The following is a 12,335-nucleotide window of genomic DNA, read 5'->3' on the forward strand; positions in this document are numbered from 1 at the left end:
CCTGGGTCTAATCCCAGTAGTTGCTTACTAAATGAACAAATAAATAACAATTTAAAAAATAAAAAATTTAACTTCTTAAAACCTCTGCTCAACAAATGAAATAAGAGAATTTTCTCCCACTGTGGAGTGGGAGAAAATATGAGAAAGCCATACATCTGAAAATGGATTAATATCCAAAATGTTTAAGGAATTCTAACATCTCTATGAAAGAAAATAATTCAGTTAAGAATAAGACATTTATCAAAAGATGATATAATGGTTAACAGATAAATGGAAAATGTTCCATATCGCTCAACATTAATGAGATAGGAATTACAATTAGGACCACAAATGTATTAAAATATAATTATTTAATCTATTAAAAAATCTGCAGTATGGAAAAAGTAATGAGATATCATAAAAGTACTGTGTATAATCTTGGCTTTCTATCTTAAACCAAAAGTGTTAGACAGTAGTGTTTTCAATGTAGGTTTTAAAAATCTTCCGATGTAAACAGAGAAAAGAGCAGAATTAATCCGAATCTACCTACTACCTAATCAGTTTATATATATATATAAACTGTTTATATATATGAAACTGATTTTATATATATACGAAAACAATATGTGTGTGTATATATCACCTCCCTAGTACCCCATTATTTTGAAGATAATCCAGACAACATCACCATATCTATAATATTATGTTTATTTCTAAAAGATAAACAGTTTTTAAACCACAGTATTATAACACTAATACTAACAAAAATAATAGATTAACTCAAACATCCAATGTTCAAATTTCTGTGATTTCCCAAGACATTTTAACACTTTATTCAAGATCTGAGCAATATCTATCAATGCACTGCAATTTATTAATGTCACTTAAAATTCTTTTACTTGATAGATTTGTCCTTTTCTTTTTCTTGCAATGTATTTATTAAAGAAACCAGGTACTTTAACCTGTAGAAACTTCCCACGTTCTGACTTTTATTAATCGTATCTCCATTGTGGTATTTAATGTGTCACCCTTCCCCTGTATTTCCTATAAGTTGATGATTAAGTCTAGACAGTTAATCAGATTCAGGTTCAACTTTTCAAAGAGATTCTTCATAGAGAGATAAGATGGTTGAAAATAGGTTCACCAATTCTTCTGACTCTCCTTCCCTGTGAAGGTAGAGGAATCTAACCTCCCTTCTTAGTGACCAGTTTCTCACAAACTAAATACAGCTAAAGTGATGCTGTGACATAGGTTTTATATGTCTGTCTCTCTGAACCAAGCCACCATGTTGTGAGGAAGCCAAGCCTTGTCACATATAGCTTGTGGGAAGGATAAGTGGAGTGCTTCCGCCACAGCTTCAGAGGTCTAAATTCAGAGTCAGCTTCAACAGCCAGTCATGGTCATGAGCAGCCTCCAGATGACTGGAGCTTCTGAGTTTAAGGCTGCTCCAGATGGGGAGAGCAATGAGCATTCTTGCTGAACTTGGCCCAAGTTATATATTCAGCAACACAAAGTCTGCTATTTTTTAAAGTTTTAGTTGGTAAATAATGTAGCAATAGATAACCAGAGCAGTTAGTGCTATATGCTTCCATCAGGAGGTATCTAACAGTAGCTTTCTATGTGATGCTAGCAACCACTGATGATCATTGCCTAGTCTTATTAATTCATTAGAGGTCATAAAATGGTAAGACTACAACTATTTTTCTTCCTTTAATATCTAAAATACTTTAAAAAAGAAACATTCTTTTCATTAAGTTTTAGCTATTCTGAAATAAAATTCACCATAGTTTAAAAATTCTTGTTCATTTTCATTACATTTGGTTCACAGATGCTTGTGGACATCTGATTACACTAAGATCTATTAATGATAGGAATGGCCGCTAGTTCTGTCACAAAAGTAGTTTATGACAAATAGATTAATCTACTTGTCTTTTGGATATCTTCTCATGTGACTGCAGTATGGTAGAAAGAATGAGGAAGAGTGGGACAGAGAGCAACTAAACACCAACTTTAGAGCCCCCAACTCAGGAACTCAGATGCCTGTTGGAAGTTAATTGAAAAAACATCCAGCTAATGGTCCTATAATACAGAAAATAAAGGGAAGCCAGGGAAATATCTGAGCTATCTGTAATGGAGAGTTTCACAGAAAACAAAGAGCAAGAAAGAATATTTCTAAGCAAGAAAAGGGTTAAGAAAAGAGTGAAATGATAAAGGGCTTTGTCACTGCATTATGGTACATAATTAGGTAATTAGAAGTATTAAAACAGACAAAGCATTGGGCCCAGATGAATTACTGAAGATGCTAGTATTCAATAAGATGCCCCAAGGGAAAAAAATGAAGCCCTTGGTGAGGGTTTATAATCATGCAGTGGGACAAAGAAGCACAGAGAGACTTGAAGTAACAATAACCGATGCCATGTCTGCATTTCAAAACCAGAAAATCAAAACAAGCACTCATCCAAAATTTAAAATGAGCTGATGAAAACTCCCCAGTATACTATCAAACACCAACGTAACTATAATACCTTACTATAGTTTGTTTTATTAAAAAAAAAACTGAAAAATTAAGCCAAACCATAAGAACAATAATTTGATATAGAATGAAAGCAGACACATCAAATTATTTTTCTTCCTGTGTGGAAAATTTCATCAGTTTCTTTATTCAACCAAGCATGGTTTGTGTGTTTTCCAGGTTCAGACGTAAGATTTAGTTTCCCAGCTTCCTTTTCAGTTAGTTGTGGCCATATGACTGAGTGCTAATCAAATGGAATAAAAGTGGAAAGTATGTGTGAAAACAAATCTCTTCTGCCTTACTCCTGGGCAGGTTCCTGTACACTTCTCCCCTTTCAACTGGTCAGAATGGAGAAGATCACTAGGAAGACCAGAGAAGCTATAGGTAGAATGTGGTTTTAAAATACACTTGCAAATTTTTTGATACACCTCCCTTCTGTGCTAAAATATAGCATGAAAAGCACACAATTTCTACCTGATTCCCTTTCTCTCTTGAATCCCTTGTTCTGGAGAAAGCCTCCTCTGGAGAAGGACACTTTGGCAGTCCCATGCATAGATAGATACACACGAAAAGGAATCAGTCCGAATCCTCTAGTCTTAATCAATGGTCTGCAGCAGTAGGAGAAACCTGACTGAACTCTCATAAGAGACTCCTAAGCCAGAACTTCCTAGCTAAGCTACTTGCAAACTACTGATTTGCAGCAACTATGAAATAAATGATTATTGTTCTAAGCCACTGTTCTGGTTGATTTTCATGTAGTAAAAGATAATTTAATAGAGGTCTTGAAATCTGAAATCCAGGTAATACTCAAAACAACTAAAATACATAGTAGAGATGTACATGGGACTTGGATAGAAGCCAGAAGCATCTTCAAGAGATTGTCACTGAAGGGCAAAAGGGTACAAAACAGACAGTTAGGTAAGGTCCTGGAGTGGGCCGCCAATGAGAGTTTCAATGAAAATTAGGAAAACAGGAGAAATGGAAGAAAAAGTTCCCTTATTATGTAGTAGAGAAAAGTCTGACACTATGGTAGTCTCTGGTTTTATGAAAAACAGAAAATGTACCTAATAAGTTGGGTGATCTAGCTAAGGAGATATTCACGTAGAGTGTTGAAGGTATCACCAGGTTTATTCTTGTTACTTAGAGTAAAATGAAAGAAAAGCAAAAGGAAGAACTAATAAGCATAAATTAGCTGAAACTTGCTATATCTGAAAATAAAAGTTTTTCTCATTCTCAGTCTTTCCAGTCATCAAATGGTTGCTAATATTAAAACAATGCTTTTGGGCAATCTTAAATCTAGAATACAGACAGAAAGACAACATGAAAGATGAAACCTTTAATCTTGTTACACTGTAAAACCCTTTATTAGTATCTCCAGAAGCTCTGAGATAATGCCTCAGGGCCCTTCAGTCAGACAAAGGCTTTGAGAAAGATTTAAAAAGTGTGCCTCAGAGAACCTCTAACAGGAAGAGGTCAGGCCTACACTGCACTTAAGAGCCTCTCATATCAAAGAATTCACTGATCCCAAATGTTAATACTCCCCAAACTGAAAAACACTACAGTAGAATATATGAACCCAGAGGGCAGAAACCTAGATACTCAGTCTCCACGTCTTAATAAGACATGTGATACACATCCATTTATGTTTCTGTCCCATTTGGACATTGAAGGCGTTAATAAATGTTTCTTGAAGTGAGGAAGTTTCAAATGCAAACAAAATCTGCATAAATTAGTGTGGTGGAAAGACCATTTCCATTTGAAACATCAACGAGCTACATTTGCTTATTTTAGTCATATTCTTCTTGCATTCAACTTTTCACCTTCAAAAATAAAATTTAACTAGATGACTACCAATGATACAAATGCTATTATGGGAAAATATAAAGATACATAAGAATTTACAACTCAAATTCTAAGAGAACAAATAGAAGTTTTACAGACAATTTTAATAAAATATGCACAATATGTGAAAAAGAGAAGAGACAGTCGACTAGAATCTTTGAGTTCTACATAGGACAAGGTAATTTCTCAAGTAGTAGATTTTAAATGAACAAATATATCTACAAACCTACAAATGAAAGGGAAAATGAAGTATGGTCTGGAGGAGTGGAGGTGGAAAGATGAAGCAGAAGGAAACCTGAGCAAAAACAATTTGTTTTTGCAATTAAGGAAGAAAAGAACACAGTTCTCACAGGTCTTAAAGTGGAGGTGAATACTGATTTTTACAAGTCAAGGAAACAAAGTAGGAATCTGTGGTGATGACAAAAGTAGGATCCAGCCCAATCTCTGAGAGAGTCTAACAAAGAAGATGGGAGTTTGAAATCACATACAGTTGAGAAAATTTAAGTACAAGTACTAGGAAGATAGGATGGATGTTTGGGAAAGGGAAGATAAGACTGGAGTTCAGGAGGCAGGAGTAACTGCAGTAGAGGTTTACATCTAAAGTTCTTTTGGTTCAATAATACCCTAACTCATAATAAAACCTTCAACTCTATTGCCTTCTCTCCTCAAAAAATAATGTTTCCACTCATACTGTAAATATGAAAAATTAGGAAAATATTTAGTGTATATGTGAGTGTGCGTATGTTCATCTCTGTGTGTTTATGTTTGATTATGTACCCATACACACCTCTACCACAAGTGCAAAACTTGTTATAACTGGAAATACAGACATTATTTTGCAGTTATCAGCCATTAAAACAGAAAATTTTAAAAGAAATTCAAAGCATTTCCATTGAACTACCAAAGTAGTTTCAATTACAAATCTGTTTGAAATTCTGCAAACTGTGTTACACTAACAAACAGGCTATGGCTATTAAAAATATTTCACTTACCAGACTTTACTTTTTAACCTACTTATAATCATATGAACTTAACCATAAGTACTGCTTTAAATAACCTGGCTTGGGCTGGGGATAAAGATCAGTTGGTAGAGAGCTTGCCTTGCATGCACAAGTTCCTGGGTTCAATCCGCAGCACCACAAAATAACAACCACCACCACCTGGCTTATTTAAAATGAAGAGGATCTCAAAAGCAAAAATTTTGCAGGTCACCAGCTATGGTTACATGTGCTATGCTCCATGTACTACTGCTCCTACATGCCAAAGACTCAGAGCATCAGGATACTAATCTAAACACTGTAACTAAATGTTCTTTAGCAAATAAACCGATATTTTCATTCAAATACTAAATATACATATGTGTGTATATGGTTTTTAAAAACTCATAAATTAGAATGAATGTATGCTAAGAATTTGCATGCATATATGAAACAAATAGGAAATAAATACTTTAACACAAGGGCAGTATGGGAAAACACATATTTCTAGATGTGTGTGTGTGTGTGTGTGTACACACAACAGTCATAATTCTTTTCCTTTTATCTTAAATATGAAATGAGGAAGGACTGTAGGCCATTGGACAGAACTGCTTCTCGTATTTCTGAAAATCTGTTTTCCCCCTATTTAGTATTTAAGAAACACACACACAGGTTGCCGACAACTCTTAGAGAGCGGCTTGTGTTGTAGTTTTCACTTTCTCGGCTGTGAACAAGTGCATATGTGAGGGCTGGTCGTGCATGCACAAGCATGTACATTGCCTGCATTAAATAAAATCACAACACAACACCAAGTACATCCACTCATTCATGTGTGCCTGCAGTCCACCTCAAGGAGACTGAAAATATAAATACAAGCTGCTATTTTGGTGTGATCACACGAATATGGCAGCTTGTATTTTTTTTTTTCTCCTTAACATTTTAACACTGGGCAGATTGTCTGCATTAACACACACCAAAATCAATTCTGCTCTAAAATTGCTTGTAAAAATCATCTTCCCTGAGGAATTAGCTTTTTATTTAAATAAAATATGGGTTTGGAAGAAACTGTGTAAAAGATACCAACATTTAGGACATCTTAACTCTGTAAAGTGAGAGAGTCAATGGACCAATGTACTAGCAGTATTTTTGCCAAAATGGGAATTAAAGGGGAGGGAGAGATGGTCTTTATATTAATATTTTAAAAAAATTGACTGTAAAAACACTTCTGTATACTGGTTTGTTTGTTTGTTTGTTTGTTTTCCAGAAATGGCCTAGTTATTAGCCACAGACTACAATGTAAGGTAAGAACTACATTTTAGGTGCTGGGGTTGTAGCTCAATGGTAGACTGCTTACCTGGAACATGTAAGGCACTGGATTCAATCGTCAGCACCACATAAAAATAAATAAAAATATTGTGTCCATCTACAAGTTAAAAAAAATTTAAAAAACTACATTTTACCAAAATTTTAGATAAGACACATATACTATAAGAATAGATTTTTCTCAAGGAAGAAAGGAAATAAAAATAAACATTTAGTATATGCCACATCTAAATGTTCAGCATCAATAAAAAGTAAAATTTAGATACTCACATCATATATTATACAAAAATATAAAAATGAGTATGTTGCTGTTCAGCAGAACATTCTGTAATGATAGAAATATTCTATATATGTATTGTCAAGTACAGCAGCTTTTAGCACTTGAATGTCACTACTGTGTATGAATACTGAATATTTTATTTTATTTAATCTTAAGCTTAAATAGACAACATACCTAGGGCCTAACAAACCGGAGAGCACAAATCTGTTGCTTTAAAAATAATTTTAGCAATTACTAATAAATACACAAAGTAGCAAATGATAAGTGAGCACAAAATTTGCTTAAATCATGTTTGAAGCTTAACCAACATATAAACTATGAACAAAAAGAAGCATTAAAATGAGTTTCCATTTTTGTAAGAGGAAAAAAAAACCCAATCTACAACATGAAGAGTCAAGGAAAAAATGATCTACTGGAAATATTTACAATATCTAGAAATACAAAAGACTAAAAATTGAAGAAAATGACTAGCACATCCATTTGATAATTAGATAAATTTTTAAGTATAGTCAAAGTTAAGTTACAAGGATAAAGACAAGTTAAAGAATGCTAATCATTTACTCAAGAGAGAGAAAGAACACATTTAAAGATGAGACTATTTGGCAATAGTTATAAATATGTTAATTGGCAAATGATGGTATAGATGCTGTATTATATTTTTAGAATAGACCTTGACAGACCAAATAACACTTCTTTAGCATCTACTATGAAAATGATATTTTACCCTAAGCTCATTATTTCCCTTCATTTTAAATAATACTAAAACTCAGTATTAATGCTACAGCTTTTGAAATATGGCAAGATTTGTCCAGAATGGACAATGTAGTTTCTAATTTAGAAGTGCTATAAACTTGAAGTTCCTAGAGTTACCTTTTGATTATCAGGTTTTTGGTTTTTTCCCAGTAACAAAAATGGGAATAGTAACAACTTCATTAGTTAAGAAGCAATTAACTGAAATAAATGAAAAGTCCTTTGAGGTAAAACAGGGTTAGTGACATAAAAGAATATTAAAATTAGTTGAAGAGGAAGGTAATATTTAATATAGTGACATATCCAGATTAAATAAATTCAATAATGATGGAAAAAACACAGCTCAGAAGATCAAATTTTCTTGTTTAAACTAGAAGGTTGACCACAGAAGTATTTTTAAAGGGTTCTTATGTCTCTAAAGACTGAAAAGATGTTAGTGTAACTAGAATTGAACAGCACCAATTGTCATTGATAAGTTTTACAACTACAGATCATTTATTAAGCATCAACTTGACTACATACATTAAGACAAAAATAAGAGTAGGGCCAAAACCTTCAGGGATTTGTCATTAGATAGAAAAGTAAGACCTGGGCTAACCCCAGAGCTCTTCTACATAGTACTGCTACTACGACACCAGCTATCCTGCACTATCCCTGTGCCCCCTCTTCCTCTATTATACTTTAAACTTCTTATGGGTATATAAATATTTATCTTGGCATTTCCAGTCCCTGGTGCCCTGAGCAATTAAGATAAATACACTGAATGCACTGGCAAGTGGACCTAAGTAAATGTTAGACCCAACAATTAAATAATGTCATTAAAAAGTTTAAAGAAAATTATATAGAACATAGAATAGGCACAAATTCTATCAAACTGAAAAGACTAGAAACTCAGAGACATGGTGGTAATCAACTCAGGCCTTAAAGGGCAAGCTCTCAGAAATCCAACAGGGAGCAGTAGAGGGAAACAGCACTCAAGCAGAGGAGAGCATGGAAAATCTAAGCACAAAACTTGTTCACAAAGTAATGCCAGAAGAAATAGTCTAAAAGGTCACTGGGTGTGTGTCAGGGAAACTGTGTAAATCCAGTTTCTCTGTAATCCACAGGGAGTCATAGACACCTTTGGATTAGGCAAGTAGCACAATTATTCATTTGCTTTGAGAAGAGTCTAAAGCACATGGACTAGACTGGAAGTGGAAAGATGTTAGTGAATAAGTAATGCTGTATCCTTTTCTGAGCTATGTACTTTTTTCTTGTTGCTTTACAGACTGGATGGGGGCAGAGGGAATGGACTTTAGACCACAGAATGCCTTGTAAAGGTGCAAAGTAGTAAAATTATTCAAGTTATTTAGGTTTTGTGATTAAGCAATTCATTAGGCTTTAAATGACACTAACTAATTACCTTATAGGCACCATATTAAGAGAGGGTATAGAAATCTCTAAATGTAGAAAGAGCCATGGCAAAGCCTTCAAGCGGAGGGGAGATGGAATTTCGCTCATTTATACTATGAACTATAGGTTCTCCTAGTTGCCTTTCTTGAATTTTGAGCTTACAATGTTAATTAAGATACAGTAGTAGAGATAATTTTTTAAAAAAATTAGTACTATATGTATGTGTATGTGTATATGTACTTTAACAAGAAAAATACCCAGAAAATGAAGCAAATAGTTAAAAGAATATGGCTTTCAAGACCTAATACTCTTTTACACAGCAAAGCAGAAATGTTTAAAGTAGCCAACCAAAATGTTGAAAAAGCTCCTATTTGGTTTGACTATCCAGTTTTTATTTTCTCCCTCTCTTGTTTTAACTAATCTGGTCTCTGTGGCCTCTGAGTGGGTGGCTGCATAACAGCCACACTCCCACCAATTCCATTCCATAACTGTGGAGAGATGAATTATAATCCTTCTCAGTAGACAGATGGATTTGAAGCTATCAATTTTTTTAATATAACTGCTTGGCCCTTTTTAAGGGATACCTCTACTGCTTAGTTAGCAATATTTACTGCACATTTTTGAGGCCTGTTTTATTGCCTCTGATCATACAAATTCTTGATTAAGAAATTCCTTTGTTTTATTCAAATACTAACATAATGCCTCCTGTGTCAATACAAGGGTGCTCTAATTCCTAGAGAAATCAAGCACTGCTACCTAATACCTTTGACAGTAATTTCACTATACAAATGGGTGATTCCCAAGTTAACTTCACAACACAAACTCATCAAAATGACCCCATATTTCTCATCCTACACCCCATAGTTAGATATGGTTTTGATGAATTCTGAATCTATGATTCCTCCATTTTAAAATGAAATTATTTTAATTTTAAAATAGAAACTTTTGTCCATTCAATATGTAGTATAACTTAAAGGCAGTCCATGTCATCTGGTTATTCAGTGTTTGGGATCAGGAAAAAGATGAATCTTAGAAAGCCAGAGAGAATTTGACATTATAATAGATTTAGTGGGAGTTGAACTAGCAGTGGAGTACACAGGCAAAACTGCAGAAGGACTTAGAGGAAGCCATGAGAGATACTTATAGCTCTTCAAATACCTGGCTGATCCCAAATACCAATGATTTTATTTGGGAACGTTTATATAAATTACTGCTGTTACTACATGTACCAGTTGAGCATCCTTAATTCAAAAATCCAAAATCCAAATTGTTTCAAGATCCAAATTTTTTGGATAACAATATGGTGCTCAAGAAATTTCAGATTTTGGAGAATGCTGGATTTTCAATTTTCAGATGAGTGGCGATCAATTAGTACATGCTATGCAAACATTTACTTCAAACCTGAAAAAAATCAGAAATCTGAAACTCTGTTGGTCTCAAGCATTTCAGATAAGGGATACTCAACCTGTACTCATGAATCTACAGAAGTCTTATGATTACAAGACTATCCCCATTTTACAGAAAAGGAAACTGAGGGGAAATATGTTGAAAATAATCTGCCTACAATTGAATAGCAAAGATAGCTAGAACTCACCCTAGGGTCCAAGTCACAAATTCCATGTACTTCCCACCACATGACTAAGAAAGACAAGGTCTAATATATAATAGTTGTGAACATTTATTATGTAGTAAACAAGAAATTGCTCTTTCACATTGTAAATACAAAGTAGATTAAGAGGCTTGCAAACCTCAATAGCTTCAAGAGAAAGAGAAGTAAAATAGATAAGAATAGTGGTCATTTAAAAAGCAATTTGGTAAGAAAGGGATTTGAATGTATAATGCAAAAGGCAAATAATACCAATATAAATTACTACATAATATAACCATATTAAAATAATTTAACCAGTTGTATCAATTACCAACAATTCATTTGAAGTCATGTAAATCTGAAAAAAATTATAATTTTAAGACAATGTTAGAAACATATTTTTAAAAAAGTAACATAGGGAATAATACCTATTAAAATTTGATCAAAGGCTTTGCTTTTCATTCAAGTAAAATACTGCATTCAATTTTGGCTCCTCTATGGATTTACATTTTGCTAAAACTGGTAATACCAATTTGAATTATTGAAAGTAATATAGTTTTACGTACGTTCTTCTGACATCTTGTTCAATCATTGATCGTAGTTCTTTGTCTTGGAAAAATTTATTCCAAAGACTCTGAAATAAGGAGAACAACCTAATTAAAATAATCCCATACTTTTGCTTGACTTCTATGACTTCAATTTAATAATTTAAGTGATTAAATTTTTTCTTCTCCAAATTCTTATTTCAGCTTTCTCAGATTTTATTAAAATCTAGTTCAATCTCAAAAACACACCCTTATCCTAACATCAATTTTTCCAGTCTGATATTATTTTACATGTTTTAAAAATTCTTTATTTCTATAAATTGAATGATCATTTTCAATGCTGTACACTATCCTACTACTCTCCCTATAAATAATAATAAAGTACTTGGATTAGAGCAATATCCATAGGCCAACTGGCCCCAACTTGTACCTGACCTGAATTTCCAATGCACTGAGAGAGATGTGCAATGTTTTCTACAAAGCCTGGTTTTATAATCTAATAGGCTTTTATCAAGGTTTAAAATGTGAACTTAGAGAAAATTTTAAAAATACGGAATATTTTATGGTGTAATACCAAAGACTAACTACATATATCGGGAAAAACAAATGCTAACATTATGTAGTGAATGGGAATTTTTTTTTTTTTTCTAATCTTACCTAACTAGACAGAAATGAGAGCAGCAATAATTGAAGAAGTTATAAAATGTCTTTAAAATAATGATCATTCTTGGTCTTCACTGGAATACTAGAGGTCAGCCTGATTCCTTTTCCTGGTCTTTTGAAAACTTCTTCAGAGATTTACTACAGAGATACTTCCTCCTTCCTGGAAGTTAGTCCTGCTAAGTGGACACTTCTCTGTGTAGGAAGGCAGACTTTCCTAGCCTCTCCACTCCCATCTTGGTAGAACAGTCCAGTTCTTAAGCATATGCTCTTCTATTTTATCCTTCTTATAGACTGTTGGGACTTCTCAATAGTGCCATTCCACTGAAGTAAATCACGAACTTCCTCTAATATTTTATGTATATACCATAGAATTATTTCCACCAGATTTTAGGTAGTACAGTATGTGGAGTAAAGAAAATGCTTGTCATGAAATACACTGTTATCATGGTGACTTTTAAACTCTTATGGGTAAAAATAGTTGAGA

The 12,335-nt window shown here is 33.5% G+C and overlaps 1 protein-coding gene across 8 annotated transcripts in view; it reads right to left on the minus strand.

Annotated features, from left to right (window-relative positions):
* The window catches only part of Tbc1d5 (TBC1 domain family member 5), a 524,655-nt gene that overhangs the window by 226,332 nt on the left and 285,988 nt on the right, over positions 1 to 12,335 (minus strand). For all 8 annotated transcript variants that reach the window (XM_076842587.1, XM_076842568.1, XM_076842553.1 and 5 more), the window contains one exon: positions 11,210 to 11,277. In XM_076842587.1, coding sequence (XP_076698702.1) covers positions 11,210 to 11,277 — 68 coding nt within the window. The remainder of the gene's footprint in view (positions 1 to 11,209; positions 11,278 to 12,335) is intronic.

This window comes from Callospermophilus lateralis, chromosome 1 (genome assembly GCF_048772815.1).
Source record: "Callospermophilus lateralis isolate mCalLat2 chromosome 1, mCalLat2.hap1, whole genome shotgun sequence".
In the NCBI taxonomy this organism is placed as follows: Eukaryota; Metazoa; Chordata; class Mammalia; order Rodentia; family Sciuridae; genus Callospermophilus; species Callospermophilus lateralis.